The following is a 21,396-nucleotide window of genomic DNA, read 5'->3' on the forward strand; positions in this document are numbered from 1 at the left end:
AGGCATGTACGGCTCAGCTCATATTTGCGCGACACGCTGACGATGATAAACACGCGCGCACTGCTCCTCGCTGATGTATGCGCTGTTGTTTTAATGTATAATATCCGATCGACGAGGCCGCAGCTCCTGCGCTCCCAACAGATAACGTTGTTTCCCGAAAATTCCACGCAGTCTATATTCGATCATGTACTTATTATTATATATGAATGAATATCGAGGCAAAAAAACACCGCGAATATATCTGTCCGACTGGTATATAATATAAACGAGAGCTGCACCCACGAGTCTCGCCTGCGCGATCTTTTCTTCGATACACACAATGTCGATTGTACGTCGCACAATACGTTTTAATATTTCGTATTATAAAGATATAAACGTAAAAATTAAGTACTCGCAATCGCGGAGAAGCTACGAAGGAACACAAACTCCACGATACGACCGGAGCGAAATTTTCGCGAATTCACGGTGGCACGACGACGGTAAAAAGACTATCCGCTGCTTACATACGCGCACGCGGAGAAGCAGCAAAATTCTTGCGGCCGCACGGCACACGGTGTACATACGGTACACAACTTGAAACGCACACATATACACGGAGAGCAGCAGCAGCAGATCACAAGTTTGCTCTTGGCGCGCTCGCGAGTTCGAGAGTTCTCTGCGTGCGGGAATCGTGAAACGCGCTCCATGCGCTGCACTCATTAACATCAGCCAAGGTCTGGACTCTAAGAAAGAGAGAGAGAGAGAGAGAGAAACGTAGATGTATATACGGAGGTTTATAAATGCTCCTTTAAGCCGAGCATGTGCACGTGTGTATGTGTACGTGTACATATACGTACGTACGGCTTTAAATCCCCCGCAATGACGATGCATGTATCTCTTTCTCGTTCGCCATATAGCATATACGCGTATGCAGTTTACGCGCTGCTATATATAAATGTGTGAGTAGCGACTGCATTTAATGTGTGCAGCGCCGCCCGCCTATGTACTGTCAACTCCGTACATACGCGTGTGCAGTCCTATGTGCGCTTATATTTACGCTCTATGAGCTGCTAAAAGGAGCTTTATTTCGGCCGGAGCAAGCGTACGCTGGCAAAAACCCTCTGCTCTGCTGCTGTACTTGTACTCTATCCGTATGTATGCACGCGCGGCAACTTTGCGCGGACAAAGATCGTGACGATGAATTTCCGATGCTATTTCCCTCCGCGTTTCGCTCGACGGCCGATGCAGATCTCGACTAGCGCTTGTTTGTAATGCATGCGCCGACTTAACCGCATTCGAATTGTTCGATCGCGCGTCGACCATTGTTTTACCCAGCTTTGTCCATTATGCACTCGAGTGGAGAACATCACGGCGAAGCTCGTGCCCTTATATACGCTCGTATACTCGTTCTCGGGGATGTGCGCGCGAGGTCCACATTTCGGATCAGTTGACGAACCCTTGCTTCTCTAAAAAACGCCATGATAAATAAATGATAATGAAGTATTGCACAGGAGTTCTTTACAAAAGTGATGCTTATATGGGTCGAATTTAAAATTTTTCAAATAAACCTGTGCGATAAGTTCTCAGATTTTTATTAAAAGTTAGTATCTTTGGTATCAGGTCGAAATGGGACCAAACTCATAGTTTTAGTCCTAAAATTGATAATCTTAGGAATCTTTTTAATTATTTTCTATCTTCGCATCCTTCATCGTTGCAATTTTCTTCATCGCGCAGGTTCATTTGATAAAATGTTGAGTCCGAACCATATGTATATCGTATATTCAGTTTAATAACCTGCGACGTCACGTCTGCACTCGAGGCATAAGTAAATCAGTACGTCACATTGATCGATGTTGCATGGATATATTATTTAATCGAGTCATACTTATTGTTCACTATACATCTTTCAGCTATTAGTAGTATTAGTTAACTGCAGTTTGCTTGAATTTAATGGATCCTTTTTTTGCGAAGTATAATATTTTTCCGAACTTCAAGCCTTCATTTGGTGAAATTAACTTTGGCATTTCTTGCAATGCAAGAAAAAAAATCGAGTTCTTAATGGTCGACATGGTTCGTTCGATTTATTAATAATCAATTCGATATCTTAATAATCAAAATCTGGAAAATTTATAAACCTAGTATACACGTATTTATCTCATATTCATGTAATAATAATTTTTAACTTTTTATTTACTTGAAAAATATTAAATGAGTTTTTTTTTAAATTATTCTGTGCACACATCTATTTGTATTATTCAATTGAATCGATGCATTACTTTATTCTACAAGCCAAACAAATAACAACATAGTTGGAACATAAATCGAAACTACGTTTTTCAGTGTTCAAACTCAAAAATTCAATCGTGCAGACGTCGTTTTTATTGTTTCTTTCTGGAAATTCAAACTTTCGTGTCAATAAACTTTGGCTAGTTTCGAATACTGTGTATAGTTTATTTTAAAAGATTAATCTTAATATCTAGCCGTTTACATGTGATCGGGTATGAGATCGGACAAACAATAGCGCTGGACACCATGAGCTAATCATACTATTTAAAATTTAATAAAAAGATGCATTAGTAGGTTTTAAATTAATCATTCCCGAGTTCAAGCTTTTTTGACAATTATGCACCAGTCTGAATATTAAAAAAGTAACTGTCATTTTCTATCATTTAATTTCCTTTCGAATTATTTGATATTCAAATTTCAGAGGTATCTCATTAATACGAATTTCAAGGGAACAGCCGTTGAATATGTGTTATAGAAATTTAGCGATGGAGAGGTTCTACTGTAAACATTTTCAAAAATTGGGGTAAATGAACGTTGCTTGGGCATGAATCACATACAACGTGAGCGTTGATGTTTACAAAAGACAATTACCATCTAAATAGCTGTAACGCGTCGATGTTCACAAGTGCCACAGTATCGAATTATTTTTGAACGCGATTAGTGTCGAAAAGTAACTAAGCCAAAAGACTTGCAAGTTTGTTTTTTCTTAAGGTCTTCTAATTACGATTTTGAATTTTTCGGTTTTTATTCCATCAAGTATCATGCTACATAATATTTATACCATACGGCCGGACGTGGACAGCCTCAGTTATTGGCCCATTATCAACATTATTTTATGGAGTTCGATCGTTTACTCATTGGGCATAATCGAGGAGACTATACCATACGTACTTGCTACAGAAATTCATGAGAAATTAGGAGCTCCTTTTCAGGGTCTTTTTATTGTTACGTTTTGCTTAGTACGAATCGTTATCCATTATATTCGGTTAAATTTCTAAGAAAGATAAAAAAGTATGGATCGAAACCCTACATAATCAATCAATTTTATTATCTTCCAAAACGTAATATTTTTTTGATTTATATTTTTTATTATCCTTTAATTTTTCATCTCAAATGTACATCTACCACTTTGCATGCTCGAATCGTTTATACTTTGAAAATCCAACTAAGATAGCAAAAGAAATATTTGTTCCCAAATTAAGAATTAATCGTTTATTAAAATGAAAACTAGAGTCTGACTTTCTGACAAGTGTTTTGTAACACACATTTCAATAAAATCTAAGTGACGATAAAAATTTAAACAAGATTTGCCCCTTGTCGAATGTTTTACCGTCCGACTCCCATGCTTTTTGCCGAACGTGTCGCAGTCCGGTGTGTTATTTTGTGTACTCCAAGTGCAGAAAACATTGCAAGTGCGTGAGAGCCGTCAGCTGATCGGCTTTTTTAAAGTTTCAAAGACCGAATAAAAACGGAGTTCAATTGTCAATCTACTTGTTCGTCGATTTCGTTTCAATTACGAAAAAAAGAAAATTTCAAGTAACAATGGCCTTGTTAATTAACAGAAGTCGTTTGCTCTTCGGGGATTTACTGCAGGTAATTTTCGTAGTGAACAGTGTACTCGAGCGAATGTGTACAGCTTGCCTTGACCGTAAGATCATTACAAGTATACGCCTCCTACGCGTATCATAACCTCTCTTGTGCTCGTTCGATAATGAAGGTATTCGAGTGCAACGTTTTGAAATCGTAGCGCTCGTATTTATAAGCGATCAGATTTCGATGCAATAACGATGCCTTATACACTGCAGCGGTGTTGCTGCCGTTACTGAAAAACAATACATCATCGTTTGATGATGCTGCTTGCTTACAGGTGGGACGATCTATTACAAGGACGCTGTCCACTCCGACGGATTATGTGGATATTATCGAATACTCCAACGGGGTTTGTTTTCTATTAATACTAATTCATCCGTGATATAATGTCTAGTATTGCATTCCGTAGCGAGAGTATACCATAACTTGGCTTTTTAATTTTGTAATACGATTTTTCAGTATCGGCTCAGCGTGAGGTTTAAATTATCGCGACTCGAATGATGCAATGACTTTAAGAGCTGATAATTAATTCGATCTAATAATTTTTCATACTTGTTTTTTAAGCATCGTTGAGATATGAATTTATTGACAAAATTTTTAAAAATTCATCAAATTTACATTAAAAAATTCAATCTGCTTGATTAATCGAATTATATCAGAAAATATTAATAGAAATTAGTAATAGAAAGTAAAAACACTCTTCTAAAAATAATTAGATGAAAAAACGTTAATCCACTTAGGCGAGAAAAATCACATTAAATCATCCAAAGACGAAAAATTCCCTCTCCATTCAAATGATGAAGGACCTGCACAAAGCCATTACCTCTTATTCGACCGATCAAACTCTTCGATCGATTATGATTACCAATACGGGTGATGTATTTTCCGCTGGTCACAATTTAAAAGAACTGGTTAGTAAGATACTTACCGTTCATGATCGGTAACATAAATCGTTGAATTAAAAAAAAATTAAATCGAACGCGTACAGAGAACAGACAAAGGCGAGGCTGACCATAAGGAGGTTTTCGAGACTTGCATGCAACTAATGAAAGCCATCGAGGAGGCTCCGGTGCCAGTGATCGCGGTTGTCGATGGTCTAGCAGCAGCCGGGGGATGTCAGTTGGTCGCAGCTTGCGATATCGCCGTAGCTACCGAACAAAGTTATTTCGCTACTTCCGGGTAAGCTTTTCATGCAATTATTTATTTATTTAATTTGTTTTCTCATCATGTGGCAAATTTTCAAAAATTCACCCGTTATCATTACAGTATCAACGTTGGGGTATTTTGTTCAACGCCAAGCGTCCCGGTACTTCGCAGTATGTCGCGAAAAATGGCAGCTCACATGCTGTTCACCGGCGACGAAATAAATGCACAGCAAGCCTACGAGGCCGGCTTGATAAGCAGAGTACTTAGTCAAGAAAATTTACGTGAGTAAAACAAGTATTATCGTGTTATATCGTGTTATATTTAATTGTATTGACGTTACTACTAATTTGTTTATCTTTGTACGCAGAACTTGAACTTGAAATTATGACGGACTTGATAGCCTCGAAAAGTCGGTCGGTCATTCAAATGGGAAAAGAGTTTTTACGTAAGCAGAGGGATTTGAATACAGAAGATGCTTATAAATTAGCCGTCGAAACTATGGTGAAAAATTTAAAATTGAAGGATGCTCAAGAGGGTATAACTGCTTTCTTTGAGAAAAGAGAACCAAATTACCAAGACAACATGGAAGAAGTAAAAGCTTCAAAAGATTGATGGTACTAATGAAAATATTTAATCATGTTTTCAAGAAAGGGTATGACAAAATTCATCTCGTTTGTCGTGTTTGATTTTTTGTAATAATTTTTATATTTATGATTATTTGTATTTTACAAGAATGTTTTGTACGTTTGTATTTTTGAACTGCATTTAATTGAGCTATAGAATGCTTTATAGACATATTTGATACATCTTTTACTAAAGACTTTTTTTAAGTTAATCAAATAAGAAAAAAATAATGTATCAATGAAACTTCATAAACCTAATGTAAATTTTTATTACATACTTTTTATGACAACTGATTATTAAGTGACGCGATAAATTTGATTCAAATAAAATTTTAATATTTTATTAACTTTTATTCGATAATTCATTTTCCAACCTGATAATTTTATGACTGATAATTCACTAAAGATATTCATAATAACCATGAAAATCATGCTTCAGTGGATTTTAGCCTCACACTGTTCTAAGCATTAATTGTTTTTTATTTTCTGTGAATGTGTAGAAAGGAAACGAGACTACAACATTCTTGAAATATCACTTTTATTGATGAATGATAAAAAAAAATTAAATCCAATAACACCATTTACAAGAGAATAATACAAGCTTTGCCTAAAACTATTCACTTTTTACAGATTTTTAAAAACATGATCTATAAAATTTGTGTAATCATTATTATTTATTTTTTATATTGTATAACATTCTTTAAACTAAATTATATGTAAATTTAGTATAATGTTGGAAATACTGTCCATTTCAAACTTGCAGTTTTGATCAAGGATGTTACAGAAAAAATATCAAAATTTTTCAACCAAAAATAGAAATAGCTGATCGACAACGTCCACTAAAATCCATGTAATATCCCATAGGGCATCGGTATAATCCATTAATTACAGCTCGAAAAGGTATTTCTTCTTTACCGTCACCATCCTTTGGTTTTTCGTTCGGTATATTTTTATCGACTTCCATGTCACTTGGCTTTTCGCTCGCTGACACTGAATCGACATCATTGCTACTCAACTGTAAAAATAAAAGCCGAAAAAAGTATGAATTTAGCTTACAATTACAATAACAGTTTTTTTATCAATATTCACCTCTACATTGTTAACGTCTTGTTTCAATTCGTCGTCAAGGTCATCTGCGTGAGCGTAAGCAATTACTGCAACAATAATAAATAACTTGATCCAATTTGTGCACTGCATTTTCGAACTCTTCAAATTTCACTGATCGAGTAAAGAGCGTTGACAAGCTAAAATACTGCTGACCTCCTGTACGAACAAACAGTGATGTTAGTCTAACGCCAGGCGCGCACTAAAACTTTGTTAGATATTTTCTACAAGCTTTAACTTCATACAAAGTAAACTTGAATAAACTTGACTTTAAATTAAATCGGAAGTGCGAATTCATTTCACACATGAATCTAATCGTTTAATAATCGATTCTACCATGATTAAATCTCGAAAGGTACAAATACAAATTTGATTATAAAGAAACAAAAATTCTAAATATTAAATAGCAAAATTGATAAAATATTCGTCAGAAAGTTTCATCACTTACTTTTCGAAGAGATTAAACGAAACTGAGCGGTTCTTAAAAAGTCGTAATTATTCTAACAGTAATAATTTATCAAGACACGATCGGGTAATAAAGTAAAAACTCTTTATGTATTCATGACTATTTGAGTGTCTTATCTTTCTTACGATAAAAAAAAATTAGCCAAACAGATCCAGGCAAATTTTGCAACTTTGTAAAAATTTAAATCTCGATAATCAGATATGGAATTGTTCCCTTGCAGAAAAATTTATTGTTCGGAAGGTTACCGCACGTTGAGAGGAAAGGTTTCGAAGCGTTAGTTTATTTAAAAAAATGTTTTTGTTTTACACCGGTTGATACCAGCTTAAATATTAAGTAATTCGAGCTAATCGGTTAAAGGTAAAGTTGAGTGAAAAAAACACCAGTCATGATATAAACGATCGTTATATTATTTCATTTGCTTATTCGTAGGATAAAAGTAGAAAATTTAAAAAAAATTCGACGCGATGCAAAAAAGTCAACAAGTACTAACAACAACATGCTCTCGTAATTCACATTATGTACAGCTTAAAGTTATTGCTTTATTTTTCCTATTCCTCGTCGAGTTCATTGTTTCCGTATAAATATCTGGCGACTCTGGCTTTTTCACCGCCAACGTCCGAAAGGACCGAGGGTGGATTATTTTTCATCATTTTTCCGATCATGTCTGCCGGCGAGAGCTGCTGTTTTGTCTTCGAGGCATCGTCGACGGACGACGTCGCGGACGCAGCTTCCGACTGTTGCTGCTGCTGCTTGATCTGATCTTCCATGTCCCGACTGAGCCGCTGAATTATAGGCCCACTACGAAGTGGGCTGCCAACACCGCCGGCTGGCAATAGATGATCGTTATACACGGGACGTGAGTTCAGGGGTGAGCTCAGGGCGCCGTTCAGGCCAAAGGCCGCGTTCAGTTGACTTTGGAAGCCTCCTGGTAAGAGCGGATTGACGGGAGCTTGTGCATCCGAAGCCTGTGAAAAATAAAGATGCACATTTTCGATCATACGTTGTAGAGTAACGTAATTTATATGATATTTTTTCGTCGTTTCAAAAATATCAATTCGAGAGTGCACATATGCATATTTGCAGTCTCAACGTAAGATGATATTTATAAACTGCCGAGGTGGCACAAAAGGAAGAGTTCGAGAAAAGTGTTTTGCAATTGTAAATAAAGACGCCTCGAATTGAATAAATAAAACTTATCCGCAGCAAAGATTTCCTCAAGTTAGTTTGATTTTTTTGTCATGATTTTCTTCGAAAATGTTAAACTGCTCGTGACTATTGTTTGCGTAAAAATTACTTGAAACTCTGAGAATTACTGGTACAATAATTGTTAAATTCGCGTCATTTATCAGACTACTACGTAAATATTAATGAATATTTTAATGAATATGGTGAAGATGATATTAAATTGAATAAGTTAAAATTGAAATTTTCTGGAAAAATATTAAATTTAACCAACTTTTACATTTCATTGAAACCAAAATAAATAAAAAAAACTTATATGAATATGAATGAAATGCCATGAAAATTTCATTGATAATAAATCAAGTTGAAATCATTGAAAAATTAAAATACATCTTCGCCATATTTATTAAACAACTTCGTACAAAAGTAAATCGAGCGTTTGTATATAAAATACGAGGGGACATTATTATCAACAAGTTTTGAATCGAAAACAAATATCGATCGACCATAAAATTACTATGTAAAGAGATTATAATTAACAGTTAACAGAATTTCTGCCGGCACTGACCGATTTTTGACCGTAAGATAGCTGTGGGCCGGGATGACCAGGATGAATGACTGATGGCACATTTCTGCCGAATGCGGCGCCAACACGATTAGGCAGCGCTGCTAAGTTAGCTCCAGCTTGTGCAAGTTTCTATAAAAAAATATCAGCAATCAGTACCCGGACATAGACAATTTTTTTAAATCTTAAATTTACGCAAAACAATATCATCCGTATGATGATCATATGATTTACCTGTCCTTGAGCTTGGGCATTCCTTTGAAGACCCTGGAGGAAGGACATGGCGAGCTGCTCGTTCGACGGACCTGCCGAAACGGTAGACTGACCAGCAACTGGGCCTGACACACCGGCGGTGTTGCAAGTGCACTTGATGCTCTGGGGTACCTGTGGTTGAGGCACGACCACCGGGGGCTGAGGCTGCTGCGGAGGAGGTAACGGCTGAGGAACCAACGTAGGTCCTTGGGGAGGTGGTCCCTGGGGAGGTGGTCCTGGAATTATGGATGATGGGCCCCGCAAAAGGTGTTGCAGCGATTGAGGCACTATCTGCAGTTGCGGTCCAGCGGGTTGTGGCTGCAGCTGTTGCAGCTGCTGGAGATGCTGCTGCGCCTGATTGGCGGGCACCACGTGAATGTGCGCGTGATTCTGGGGCAAGACCTGCAGCTGCCCACCAGACTGGGGCACGACCTGCAACTGCTGGGGCTGCTGAACCGGTGCGGGCTGCTGGGCGTGGGCCTGGCCGTGCACGAGGCACTTGCCGGTCGGCGCGTAGATGATCTCGGCCGGGTGCTGGATCATGTAGGCGGCAATCTCGGGCTCGCAGGGCTCCGGCGGCGGCGGTGGCTGCTGCTGCACCACGTAGACCACGGGAGCCGGGGTCGTCGGCGCTGGGGTCGGCTCGGGCGTCGTTGGTTGCTTCACCTCGGCGCAGTCGACCTGCGTGGGCTTGTTCTGTCGGATCTCCACGCAGAAGGTCGTCGAGGCCTGCTTCTTGGCGCGGTCCACGTTCTCGCCGCCGTTGGCGCCCTGCTCCAGCAGAGCGGCTGTGTCGACGACGGCTGTCTTTTCGGCGGCTGCGGCACCCACGAGTGTATCTCGCCTCGGTGCCGGACTGCCGAGCACCAGGCAGCAGCAGCCACAGAGGACGATGAGCAAGCTCGATTTGATGTGCATTATGGATGGCCGAATGCGACACTGACGATCGTTAATGGTGATCGCTCGGCTTATAAAGCCATCGAAATTTCGCTGATGTTGTGCTTTTTGCGCAACGCACCCGATGGTTTATAATACACAAATTACACGTGCACTCGCAGTTTATGCGGGCCCGAAGAAAAAAAGAACGACTCTTGCGCATACGTATGGAAAGAAAGAGAGATGGCACCAAATGGAATTTCGAGAACGTATTGTTGCGATTGCTGCATCGATATTTGTTGCACGCGTATGCGACACTTTTGTTTGTTTAATTGAGTAACAATCCGGCTGGTCAACTTGAGATTCATCCTCGTTAACGATTTATAATTTGTAATATTATCAAAGCCTTTAAATTGAAAGTCAGCTGATACGTATTAATCATTGAATTTATTAAATGAAAAAACGTAGACAAAATTGTCCATGTATTGTAAATACTTATAAAACATGAATGGCTTTTGAAACTGCAACTGCTGCAAATTTTGATGCGAATTATGACCCACTTACTTGTCTGTAGACATACTATACGAAGTAAAAATAAATTCATCAAGAGGAAAAGGTTGTAATGAATGAAATACCTCATTTTTGTATCAATATGATAGTTTATTGAACTTCAAGATCATAAGCAAGTTTTTTTCAAATTACTTTTATGATCATATCAATTATCACACATTATTCATCACAGTTTTCCTTTTGTGCTTTGGCCTGTAAAAAAATAACTTATTAATAACGTCATAAAATAATATTTGAGGCTTTTCAATATATGATTTTATATTTATTGTATCAATCACAGTAAAAAATTGGAATTTATATTGCGTTGTATAGAAAAAAAATAAGTATAGAAAAAAAATTGTGTACTAGTTAATCACTCGTTTAAAATTATAAAACTAACGACTTAATAAAAAAATTTTTTGTTCCGTGATATCCTCCATTCAAGTAAATATTTCATAAAAGTTAAAAAAAAATTAAACAAAAATTGTTGATGATTAAATTAAAGGCTATACGATAAAGAACTTACTTCACCGGATGCTGCTGATTTGACGTTGTTCAAAAGGGCAGGATGTTTTTTAAGCATATCACTGATCGTTACCAATAAATCAGCAATCAAAGCCTGACGTTTGCCAGCCGACATATCCGCACTGGCCGCAGATGGCTTTTCCTCTGATCCAGCTTTTGGACCTACTTTGACTTTTACAACGTTTTCCTTTTTATCATCCTTGGAAGATTCGACTTTCTGCTGATCTTCATCGTTCGATGAAACTGCGATATTTATATCGTGTTGAAAATGCACTTTTCCAAAATCCTCGGCAATCGCGATACTTAAGCACGCTAAAAGGATGGTAAAGATTATCGCCTTTGAACGCATCCTCGGGCAGTTCAATTCGACACTGGAGAGCTTTCGCGGTTGATATTAGCATTTAAATAGTTCCACAAGCAAGTGTGATTCGGTAATCTAGATGTAAGAACATTTTCTCTCGATAAAGCACGCGTACCCATAATGTTTATTCGATTACATTATGTACGTGCAATATCAAAGGAACGAGCGAATCGAGATTTTTATCGCTTTTTATTTTACTGATATTTCGAAATGTGTCATAAGTCATTGAAAAAATGAAGATTTTATATATTGTTCAAGTTCTTTTTGAACTACCTACATGAATATTAAAATTAGCATTATCTAATATCAAGGGGCTATTCTAGTTTATCGACCAAAAAAAGCATTTTTCGTGAAGTTTTCTCCAGCAAACTATGAAAAATATCGGTCTAAATCTTTTTGGGCTTAATAAAGGCATTATTGAAGTTCACAAAAAAATGTCTTAGTAAAAAGATCAGGTTCGCCTTGTCCCAGTGATTCAGCAAGAACGAAACACTTGAAACACAAAATAAGATAAGCCTTTTACTCACTAAGAGAACACCCCAACTCTGGGTCATGGATTTGTTACAAAATTTTTTTGGGGTCTCCTGGTGCCCAATAATGAAGCTCTCTGTGTTTAGTTTAATCTCATGGGCTTTAGGGCCCATTTTTAAAAAGATTTTCTACATTAAAAAAAACCGTTGTTATTTTCTATATCGATTTAGAAGCACTTGAATAAAAAATCTTAAAATTCTTCAAGGAATCTGTCTGAATTTTTTCAAAATTTTTGAAACAGTCTATCACCTGTTTTAAGAGGTTTCTGAAGCCCCTAAGAAAATGTCCAATTTAAGGAGGCTCTACACCAATCATAACAATAGTACAGCGAGGCATCTGTCTGTCTCTTTCTCGAGACATCTGTTTGTCTCTTTCTCGCATTAGGCAGACAACCACTCGCACTATTCGAAATCAATGATTTTGTTTAATTACTCATTAGTTAGTTCGTTAAGGGGTAATTTTTAACATACCAATCGAAAGCTTGGAACTTTCTCTTTCAGAAAATATATTTTTTATGAAGATGGTTGATCTTTTAAATTAGTTATGAATAATAAAAGACCGCATTCCATAACAGCCCGTGTTAAAATCGCGATTTTCAAACTTGTTTATCTCGAAAGTTAGTTCGTCAACCACATTTTTTTTGGAATCTCATTTTGAAGATCTAACAAATCGATTGATATAAGTTTTATCATGTTGGATAATCTTTTGCATAATGTGTTGAGCCCCTTTAAGTCTCTGAAAGTAGGTGATAGACGGTTTTAAAAATTCTGAAAAAATTCAGACAGATTCCTTGAACAATTTTAAAACTTTTTGTTCTTTGCATTTTTTTGTTTGAGTGCTTATAAATCGATATAGAAAATAACAACGGTTTTTTTTATGTAGAAAATCTTTTAAAAAATGGGCCCTAAGGCGCATGAGATTAAACTAAACACAGAGAGCTTCATTAAAGGGCACCAGAAGACCCCAAAAAAATTTTGGAGCAAATCCATGACCCGGAGTTGGGGTGGTCTCCTTGTCAGTGGATAGTTGGCTTCAGGTGAAACTAGAATTTTGGTTTTCGGTTAAAAAAAAAACGAATGGCGGCCATTTGAAAAAAAGTTTCATAAAGTGCATTTTTTTCTCTGGTTTTAAAAAAATAGAAAAATGTGAATTTTGATATAGTCCTAGTTCCACTGTTACCTGTAACGAATGTGGTAAAAATTTCAGCCCGATCGGTCAAGTTGGTTTTTGAAAAACCACTGCGGGACAAGGTCAAAAAACATCATTTCGAGAAAAACGCGTTTCAATTTTTTTTGTGTACACGTGCACTAGGAAATGCGCACACAAAGAGTAGGAAAAAGTATACTTAAAAGGCTCCGATCGCTCTAAAATTTTTACAGAATATTCTCGAAGGTATTTATTTTCAAAAAATGAAATAAAAAAATCGATTTTTTGAAATTGAATTGTAAAGTACATTAAAAATTATTACATTATTATTTTAAAAATGTAAGTTTCAATTCAAGCCAATTTATGGAAGTTTTATAATAAAGGATATAAGCTAGAAAGTGCATAGTTTCTGCAGAAATTAAATAACAAAGCAAAATACATTTAAGAATTGATGAAAGCTTTAAGTTTTTTTTATCATTTTTTTCAATTTTCTACATAGCTAAATTAATGATGAATTTATTTTTCTGTTCATTTTTCATTGAAATTTGACATTTTTCTATTTCAATGCACAATCATGAGAAAATTACAATTCAATTTTCATAATAACAATTAAGCAGAATAACATCGTGTTTAAAAATTTTCACTGTATACATTTTATCGCGTACTTTTAAATCAATGAAAATGACATAAATGATTTTACATTATTAAAATGTATAGTATTTTGAATTCATAACATTAATAGTCGGCCAAAAATCATGATATTACGTTAATAACTTTTTCCCATGAAATTAATTTTGCTATTTAAATTATTTCATAGGTAAGTAATGAAGAAATTGAAAAGTTGAATTTGATTATTTATTATAAATATCACGTGTTCTTTTTTACAAGTTATCGTAACAGATGTTCATTGAAAACATCTGTATTTAATTTTATAAAATCTAAACGTTTTCTATATTTAACAAATCACTATTTTTGTTCACTATTTTCTTCACTTGTTTCACTATTTTTGTTTTTTGACAGGCACGTCAACATGTCATCAAATATGCGCTGCAAATTCTGCAAATAAATAATATTTTATGATAATTTAATAATAAATGTTATGAGTGCGTGGTTATGAGTTAGTTACCTCTACTAATGGCTGGAGACCTTCTAACTTAATATTGTGCGAGGCAACTGCTTTTATTGAATCAATCGCTGGAGTTTCAGACGTACTTTCATCGGTAACTATTGGTTGATCATGATCTTCAGGAATTTCAGTCTTAGTTTCTACTGATTCATCATCTCCAGAGTATTTTTTAGTAACTACTTCAACAGATTTTTCTTCAATTCTTTCAGTATCTATTTTATCAGGCGCTACATCTTCTAAGTGCTGTATTTCTACTATAAATCTCATTTTTTTATTAGAATCATTTCCCAAAGCTAATATCCCCCCGACATTCGGAGTTTCATTTGCTATCTGTCTCTTTTCTGGTTGGTGACAACTGGCCGGAGTGACTTTTAAAAGGAATGACTCAGATTTACAATCAGTAGATTTATCAGAACTTGGACCTAAAGACATACGAAAAGGTTCTGAACTATCTTGAGGCTCTTCATTATAATTTTTCTGAGGATCTATACTATCTGATGTCGAAGAACCAGCGTTAAAATTAAAATCAGCTTCACTACCTAAAGGGGCTGCCGAAGAAAAACTGACACAAAGATATGCAATAATAAATATTGCAGCGAACTGCATCTTGAAAAAATTTATGAGCACACTGATCAAAATATACTACTGTACAACGATATTTATAGTTTAAAAAAAGTAATTAGCACGATCGTTATCTTATTGAATTTTTATTTTATTTATTTTACATAGCACCGTGATTTTTAATGAAATCGTGTCACGATCTTTTTTATATCTGATAGAGTTCTAATATGAAGTAGAAACGTTTATTGTAGTACGGATAAGAAACCACAGTGTGTAACAATTAACGAATGCAACTGTAAATAAACCTCAATGCAAAACGTGCTTCGGGCTTCAGGAAGAATACTCTGGTATGATGCATTGTTTTATCATGTTACCCACGTATAATAAAGATAGTTTATATATTTCAATGCAAAGTTTTGCTTGTCAGTCACATCTAAAATACGATTGTTTGTATGCAATTTGAGTAGGAGGAATATAATATTTCGTCTGTCAGATTAAAAAAATGTAAATTTTATTTTATCATGCTAATAAACAATTTTATTAATTAATTCACAAAAGTAACCGTGTCTTTCAATTAAGCTTGTTGTAAGAAATAAAAAAATGTTCTAACTTTTCTATCATGTACATATATTATTTCATCAGATATGCTATCGTACAATTATTGTCAAGCTTATATTTCAATCTTGCAAAGTATTTTCATTTTTGACCTGCTTCTTTAAAAGAATGTCTTGTCATCATAATTGAACTGCTTGATTTAGAGTAGTCTTGAATGTCGAGAAAAATTTTTTTCATGTGTTGAACTTGAGAATATAATACCCATACCATTGGTGACTAAAGATTATGAGATTAAAAAAATTATTCGGTTTAAAAAGCAGATAGTTTTTTTGATGATCATAAAAAATAATAAGTTTAGAGACAAGTTGAAAGTAAAATGAATTTTTTATATACTTGGGTAAAGACGAAAATCAAAATTCTATTGCAATGCAAAAATTTTTCAATTCAACATGATAATATTTTTACAAGTTATAAATTACATGCATTGAATAATTTTAAAAGAAATATTTTCAAAAGCAAAAAAGTTCATAGTATAAAAACTAGGAACAGAAGAGCAATGTGGTCAATATTTCTCTTTACTTATCAGGAAGATAAAAGTATTAAGAATAAATGACTTATTTCAAAAAGCCCATTTAGCTTTTTGAAAAGCATTCAGGAACCGCTAAGCTGATTTTACCATAACAATCTCCTGCTTCACTATTATCTGAAATAATTTTTATTTAAGTTTTCAAAATTTTATTCTCGAGTTTTTTCTTTAAAAATTAATAATAAAAACGGAAAATATGTAAATAAACGTACCATTTTTATTGCGAAGAGTTATATGAAGAATTTGGCTAGAGTTGTCATCAGTTACATCTTGCAATTCTACTTCGGCCTGTAAATGAATTATATAATTTTTTTACATGTAGCACAATAACTAACTTTTCAATTATTACGAAGTATTATAGAGAAAAAAAAATAAATAAAACATGAAAAAATTTCATATACTTAAAAAAGTTTGTATACATTATTGAAATTTTATAATACCTGAAACGGAAAATTTGAATTTTTAATTTCTTGCGTATTGTTGTCGGTGAGTTTCAAAGCGCAGCTAGCTAATTTACTACCATTTTCGTGAACTTGGCAGGTTGCATATATTTCCTTGCTAACAGTATTATTTTTGCTATCACTGATAGTAACCACGTATGAAACTTTAGCTGGTTCGTTGTCAACATTACCTTTTTTATTAAATTCCAATGATCGATATTTTGAATTAGTCCCTTGTGATATTGATGGATTGGCGTTAACTTTGCAAACAGTTACTTTGAAAGATCCGTCGGGAATAGTTTGTTTCGTTTTATTTTCACGCGGAACCAATTCTGTTGATTTACTGTTATTACTGGTTTGTATTTTTGAATTATTGGATGTTACTTTTTTCAAATTATCTGATGGTATAGGTGAGTTTTTTGACAATATACCTGGTATTGGTATATTTATACTGAAGTCAGCACGGGCTTTCAACGATAAATTATTCTCAGATTTATCATTGTCCGGGTGCTTGCGACTATTTGATCTACTATCATTGTGATCGTTTTCACTTTTAGTATTTTTGGAAGGTCTATCTCTGCTTCGAGGATAAACATTTTCCACAGTTTCATCGCTTTCCTCTGAATCGTCCTCAGAAGAATTTTCATTGTTATTTTTATCGCTTTTATTTTTATCAATTTTGTTTCCATTTGATTCGCTGGTTTGTCTATTTCTGCTTCTTGTCCGGACTTCCTCGTCATCCTCATCTACTGTTTTACCATCATTATTTTTATCTTTTTTCTCATCTGGATTATCGTCGTTCAACACCTTTTTATTGTCTTCTTTGTTTTCTTTCTTTTCTTCTTTCTTATTCTCCTCTTCAGCAACCTCCACTACATTTGTAGTTTTTTTCTTTTCAACATCAATGTCTTTGGGATTGTCTTCGTCTGCCTTCTTTTTGTCATCATTTTTCATAACTTTCTTATCGTCATCTTGTGCGGCTTTCTCACTGTTTTTCTTTTCATCATCGGAAATATCAGCGCTGTCATCATTAACCTTTGCCTTATCATCTGTCTTGTCATTCTTTTCAGCATCATTAACTACTTTTTTTTCTTCTTTCTTTTCATCGTTGGTATCTTCAGAACTGTCATCATTGATCACCTGCTTTTTGGACTCATCCTTTTTATTTTTTTTATCATTTTTCCCAATTTTATCATTGGAATCGTCAACGCTGTCATTAGAACGTTTTGTACTGTCATCCTCTATGTTTTTCTCATCGTCATTCTTATTTTTCTTAACCTTTTCATCATCCTCCACCTTTTTTTTATCTTCTCCTACTTTATCATCCGCATCTTCAGAACTGTCATTGTCCTCATTCTTTTTTTCATCATTTTTCTTTTCTTTTGTATCATCTTTCTTACTTATCTCATCATTGTTTTTCAGTACTTTTTTATCTTCTCCTGTTTTATCAACGGATTTTTTATCTTCTTCTGTTTTATCAACGGAATCTTCGACGCTGTCGTCGTCCACCTGCTTTTTATCATCCATTTTCGTATCTTTTTTATCATCTTTTCCAATTTTTTGGTCATCGCTTTTTAAATCTTTTTTTACGTTTTCTTTTTCACCATGAGTGACTTCAGAACTATCATTGTTTACTTTTTTCTTTCCGTCTTTTTTAGGCTTCTTCTCATCATTCTTCACTACTTTCTCATTTCCTTCCTTTTTGTCATCTAAATCTTTAGTGCTGTCTTCATTTACCTTCTCCTTGTCGTCCTTCACTGTTTTCTCATCATCTTTATCTTCATCAAGATTTTCAGTACTGTCATCATTTACCTGCTTTTTGTCATCCTTTTTGATCTTAATGTTGTCGTCTTTCACTTTTTTCTTATCATCTTCATCTTCATCTTCATTAGAATCTTTAGAACTGTCATGACTTCCCTTTTTCTTGTCGTCCTTTTTATCTTTTCCATCGTCGCCTTTCACTGTTTTTTTATCATCTTTATCTTCATCAGAATCATCTGCACTATCATTGTCTATATCCTTTTTATCGTTATTTTGTCCATTTTTCTTATCATTTTTAGTGATTTTTTTGTCATCGCTTATAGCATCTTTTTCAGTGTTTTCATTGTTTTTTTTTGTATCACTATTCTGTCTGATATCAGAATCCTCTTCTGTAATGCCGTCGTCATGTATTTTCCTTTTGTTACCGCTTGTATCATCTTCTTTAGATTTACTTTTCTCTCCGTTATATTTTGAGTTTTCCACGTCATCCTTGGCATTCTTCTTGTCGTCTTTCTTAACTTTCCCATCATCTTTTCCTTGGCTTTTCTTATCAACATTCTTTTTATCAGATACATCTTCAACACTATCTTCATCAACTTTCTTATCGTCATCCTTCACAGCTTTCTTATCATCTTCATCTTCAACAGAATCTTCTGTACTGTCATCATTCACCTTCTTCTTGTCATCATCATTCACCTTTCTCTTATCGTCTTTTTTAACTTTTTTATCGTCATCATCCACTATTTTCTTATCATCTTTATCTTCATCGGAATCTTCAGTACTGTCATTATTAACCTTCTTCTTGTCATCCTTTTTTACTTTTTTTTCGTCGTCTTTTACAGCTTTCTTATCATCTTTATCTTCAACAGAATCTTCAGTACGGTCATCATTCACCCTCTTCTTGTCATCATCATTTACTTTCTTCTTGTCATCCTTTACAACTTTTTTATCGTCGTCCTTAACTACTTTCTTATCATCTTTATCTTCATCTTTATCTTCAGCACTATCATCAGTCACCTTTTTCTTATCGTCTTTTTTGACTTTTTTATCCTCATCCTTCACTTTTTTCTTATCGTCTTTATCTTCATCGGAATCTTCAGTACTGTCATCATCCACTTTCTTCTTGTCGTCCGTTTTAACTTTCTTATCATCTTTTTTAGCAGTTTTATCGTCGTCTTTTACTACTTTCTTGTCATCTTTATCTTCATCGGAATCTTCAGTACTATCATCATCCACTTTCTTCTTGTCGTCCTTTTTAACTTTCTTATCATCTTTTTTAGCACTTTTATCGTCGTCTTTTACTACTTTCTTGTCATCTTTATCTTCATCGGAATCTTCAGTACTGTCATCATCCACTTTCTTCTTGTCGTCCTTTTTAACTTTCTTATCATCTTTTTTAGAAGTTTTGTCGTCGTCTTTTACTACTTTCTTGTCATCCTTATCTTCATCGGAATCTTCAGTACTGTCATCAGTCACCTTTTTCTTATCGTCTTTTTTGACTTTTTTATCGTCATCTTTCACTTTTTTCTTATCGTCTTTATCTTCATCTGAATCTTCAGTACTGTCATCATCCACTTTCTTCTTGTCGCCCTTTTTAACTTTTTTATCATCTTTTTTAGCACTTTTATCGTCGTCTTTTACTACTTTCTTGTCATCTTTATCTTCATCGGAATCTTCAGTACTGTCATCAGTCACCTTTTTCTTATCGTCTTTTTTGACTTTTTTATCGTCATCTTTCACTTTTTTCTTATCGTCTTTATCTTCATCGGAATCTTCAGTACTGTCATCATCCACTTTCTTCTTGTCGCCCTTTTTAACTTTCTTATCATCTTTTTTAGCACTTTTATCGTCGTCTTTTACTACTTTCTTGTCATCCTTATCTTCATCGGAATCTTCAGTACTGTCATCAGTCACTTTTTTCTTATCGACTCTTTTAACTTTTTTATCGTCATCGTTTACTTTTGTCTTATCGTCTTTATCTTCATCAGAATCTTCTGTACTGTCTTCATTTACCTTCTTCCTGTTATCCTTTTTGGTATTTTCGTTGTCATTCTTCAATTTTTTTTTAACATCTTCATCTTCATTAGAATCTTTATTACTATCATTATTCACTTCCTTTTTGTCATCTTTTTTCTTTTTATCTTTAATCTCATCACTGCTCACTTTAGTTTTTTCATCTTTCTCAGTGATTTGAGTACTTTTTCTTCTTTCATCTGATTCTTCTTCAGTTCTCCTGTCGTCGTGTATTTTTTTTCTGTTACTCGTTTTGTCATCCTGTGATTCACTTTTTTCCCCGTTGTATTTTTCTTTCTGGTCGCCATCAGAGCTCACCTCACCTTCATCCGTTTGCGTTGCAATATCTTTTTTTTTGTTTTCGTTATCACTATAATTTTTTTCTTTATCTCTGGAATTATCTTCATTTTGCTCATCTTTTTTGTGTTTTCTTTCATTTTCATCTAACGTTTTTTCAGAGCTTTCATGACAATGTTCGTCCGATGCGATATCGTATTCACTACTACATTCTGATCCTTCTGCTTCGTCGTCGGTATTAAAATCGCCATCCTCATCGCTATGATCACAGTTTGCATGGATGTTAGACTCTTCAGAATTAATTATCACTTCATCATTATCATATGCAATCTCTTTATCATAGCACTCACCTGAAAAATTACTAGTCTCATCACTCACACCATGGTTAGTACGAGAGATGAATCCATCTGATCCATCACTCGTTTCTGATGATGATTCACCGCAAATTTTCACTTTCCTTTGCTCGAGGTCTTTTTTATCAATGCAATACTCATACTTTTTATTTGTTATCTCTTGATCATTTATTAACCCGCGAGTGTTGCCATAATATGAGCCTGGGTAAATCTGCCCATCTGAAATTATCACCTCACTATTATCACCAAAAACGCTCGCATCGTCACAATTAATTATCTGGCGTTTAGCTCGAAACAAATTATCTTTGTTCACATAGGATTTTAAAATTGGACTTGCATGAACAAGTCCAATGCTTAAAAGCGCCGTAAAGAGAACCAAGCGCATTTCGAACAAGCAAGATTTACAACATTAAAATGAAATTTTTCTCGACAATCATATTTAAACACTTTGGAATGAGAAACATTTTACAATATTTCGCTCAAGTATTCGAAAATTGTTATAATGTTTATCGGATGGTCACGA

The 21,396-nt window shown here is 34.8% G+C and overlaps 6 protein-coding genes across 10 annotated transcripts; 1 reads left to right on the plus strand and 5 right to left on the minus strand.

The window, feature by feature from the left end:
- Nucleotides 1-2,867: 2,867 nt before the first annotated feature.
- On the plus strand, nucleotides 2,868-5,971 carry LOC106650040 (enoyl-CoA hydratase domain-containing protein 3, mitochondrial). Its single transcript, XM_014367820.2, has 6 exons — nucleotides 2,868-3,858; nucleotides 4,133-4,204; nucleotides 4,596-4,766; nucleotides 4,844-5,034; nucleotides 5,122-5,282; nucleotides 5,369-5,971. Exons 1-6 carry the CDS (start codon nucleotides 3,808-3,810, stop codon nucleotides 5,611-5,613), a joined length of 891 nt encoding a protein of 296 aa, XP_014223306.1. The 5' UTR covers nucleotides 2,868-3,807; the 3' UTR covers nucleotides 5,614-5,971.
- Nucleotides 5,972-6,145: 174 nt separating this feature from the next.
- Nucleotides 6,146-7,506, minus strand: LOC106650012. The gene is made up of 4 exons (XM_023461258.1): nucleotides 7,177-7,506; nucleotides 6,714-6,887; nucleotides 6,432-6,639; nucleotides 6,146-6,380 (listed from the first exon to the last, which is right to left on the minus strand). The coding sequence occupies exons 2-4, from the start codon at nucleotides 6,819-6,821 to the stop codon at nucleotides 6,376-6,378; spliced, it is 321 nt and encodes a 106-aa protein (XP_023317026.1). The 5' UTR covers nucleotides 6,822-6,887; nucleotides 7,177-7,506; the 3' UTR covers nucleotides 6,146-6,375.
- A 71-nt stretch (nucleotides 7,507-7,577) lies between these two features.
- On the minus strand, nucleotides 7,578-10,148 carry LOC106650011 (mediator of RNA polymerase II transcription subunit 15-like). Its single transcript, XM_014367777.2, has 3 exons — nucleotides 9,176-10,148; nucleotides 8,945-9,073; nucleotides 7,578-8,159 (listed from the first exon to the last, which is right to left on the minus strand). Exons 1-3 carry the CDS (start codon nucleotides 10,109-10,111, stop codon nucleotides 7,743-7,745), a joined length of 1,482 nt encoding a protein of 493 aa, XP_014223263.1. The 5' UTR covers nucleotides 10,112-10,148; the 3' UTR covers nucleotides 7,578-7,742.
- A 103-nt stretch (nucleotides 10,149-10,251) lies between these two features.
- Nucleotides 10,252-11,604, minus strand: LOC106650095. The gene is made up of 2 exons (XM_014367885.2): nucleotides 11,145-11,604; nucleotides 10,252-10,831 (listed from the first exon to the last, which is right to left on the minus strand). Exons 1-2 carry the CDS (start codon nucleotides 11,490-11,492, stop codon nucleotides 10,799-10,801), a joined length of 381 nt encoding a protein of 126 aa, XP_014223371.1. The 5' UTR covers nucleotides 11,493-11,604; the 3' UTR covers nucleotides 10,252-10,798.
- A 2,418-nt stretch (nucleotides 11,605-14,022) lies between these two features.
- Nucleotides 14,023-15,825, minus strand: LOC106650066. The gene is made up of 2 exons (XM_014367848.2): nucleotides 14,308-15,825; nucleotides 14,023-14,237 (listed from the first exon to the last, which is right to left on the minus strand). Exons 1-2 carry the CDS (start codon nucleotides 14,911-14,913, stop codon nucleotides 14,148-14,150), a joined length of 696 nt encoding a protein of 231 aa, XP_014223334.1. The 5' UTR covers nucleotides 14,914-15,825; the 3' UTR covers nucleotides 14,023-14,147.
- Nucleotides 15,826-15,879: 54 nt separating this feature from the next.
- On the minus strand, nucleotides 15,880-21,303 carry LOC106649971 (uncharacterized protein DDB_G0283697-like). 5 transcript variants are annotated; one of them, XM_023461237.1, is made up of 4 exons: nucleotides 19,884-21,303; nucleotides 16,450-19,544; nucleotides 16,222-16,297; nucleotides 15,880-16,126 (listed from the first exon to the last, which is right to left on the minus strand). In XM_023461237.1, exons 1-4 carry the CDS (start codon nucleotides 21,256-21,258, stop codon nucleotides 16,056-16,058), a joined length of 4,617 nt encoding a protein of 1,538 aa, XP_023317005.1. In that variant the 5' UTR covers nucleotides 21,259-21,303; the 3' UTR covers nucleotides 15,880-16,055. The 5 variants fall into 5 exon arrangements, with proteins under 5 accessions (XP_023317005.1, XP_023317007.1, XP_023317006.1 ...); XM_023461239.1 differs by having other exon boundaries at nucleotides 16,450-19,275; nucleotides 19,855-21,302; XM_023461238.1 differs by having other exon boundaries at nucleotides 16,450-19,275; nucleotides 19,636-21,302.
- Between the last annotated feature and the right edge of the window lie 93 nt (nucleotides 21,304-21,396).

Source organism: Trichogramma pretiosum, unplaced genomic scaffold, assembly GCF_000599845.2.
Source record: "Trichogramma pretiosum strain Unisexual culture from Peru unplaced genomic scaffold, Tpre_2.0 scaffold15, whole genome shotgun sequence".
Taxonomy (NCBI): domain Eukaryota; kingdom Metazoa; phylum Arthropoda; class Insecta; order Hymenoptera; family Trichogrammatidae; genus Trichogramma; species Trichogramma pretiosum.

What these genes read in the sequence shown, in the direction of transcription:
- LOC106650040 (XM_014367820.2), top strand. Translation starts at nt 3,808, where the DNA reads ATGGCCTTGTTAATTAACAGAAGTCGTTTGCTCTTCGGGGATTTACTG. An exon ending in AGTTATTTCGCTACTTCCGG is followed by an intron (nt 5,035 to 5,121) that starts GTAAGCTTTTCA and finishes TTATCATTACAG; the next exon opens with TATCAACGTTGGGGTATTTT. An exon ending in ACTTAGTCAAGAAAATTTAC is followed by an intron (nt 5,283 to 5,368) that starts GTGAGTAAAACA and finishes CTTTGTACGCAG; the next exon opens with AACTTGAACTTGAAATTATG.
- LOC106650012 (XM_023461258.1), bottom strand. Translation starts at nt 6,821, where the DNA reads ATGCAGTGCACAAATTGGATCAAGTTATTTATTATTGTTGCAGTAATT. An exon ending in AAGACGTTAACAATGTAGAG is followed by an intron (nt 6,640 to 6,713) that starts GTGAATATTGAT and finishes TTATTTTTACAG; the next exon opens with TTGAGTAGCAATGATGTCGA.
- LOC106650011 (XM_014367777.2), bottom strand. Translation starts at nt 10,111, where the DNA reads ATGCACATCAAATCGAGCTTGCTCATCGTCCTCTGTGGCTGCTGCTGC. An exon ending in ATGCCCAAGCTCAAGGACAG is followed by an intron (nt 9,074 to 9,175) that starts GTAAATCATATG and finishes ATTTTTTTATAG; the next exon opens with AAACTTGCACAAGCTGGAGC. An exon ending in TATCTTACGGTCAAAAATCG is followed by an intron (nt 8,160 to 8,944) that starts GTCAGTGCCGGC and finishes TATTTTTCACAG; the next exon opens with GCTTCGGATGCACAAGCTCC.
- LOC106650095 (XM_014367885.2), bottom strand. Translation starts at nt 11,492, where the DNA reads ATGCGTTCAAAGGCGATAATCTTTACCATCCTTTTAGCGTGCTTAAGT. An exon ending in AATCAGCAGCATCCGGTGAA is followed by an intron (nt 10,832 to 11,144) that starts GTAAGTTCTTTA and finishes ATTTTTTTACAG; the next exon opens with GCCAAAGCACAAAAGGAAAA.
- LOC106650066 (XM_014367848.2), bottom strand. Translation starts at nt 14,913, where the DNA reads ATGCAGTTCGCTGCAATATTTATTATTGCATATCTTTGTGTCAGTTTT. An exon ending in GTCTCCAGCCATTAGTAGAG is followed by an intron (nt 14,238 to 14,307) that starts GTAACTAACTCA and finishes ATTTATTTGCAG; the next exon opens with AATTTGCAGCGCATATTTGA.
- LOC106649971 (XM_023461235.1), bottom strand. Translation starts at nt 21,258, where the DNA reads ATGCGCTTGGTTCTCTTTACGGCGCTTTTAAGCATTGGACTTGTTCAT. An exon ending in ATTCAAATTTTCCGTTTCAG is followed by an intron (nt 16,298 to 16,449) that starts GTATTATAAAAT and finishes ATTCATTTACAG; the next exon opens with GCCGAAGTAGAATTGCAAGA. An exon ending in AACTCTTCGCAATAAAAATG is followed by an intron (nt 16,127 to 16,221) that starts GTACGTTTATTT and finishes AAATTATTTCAG; the next exon opens with ATAATAGTGAAGCAGGAGAT.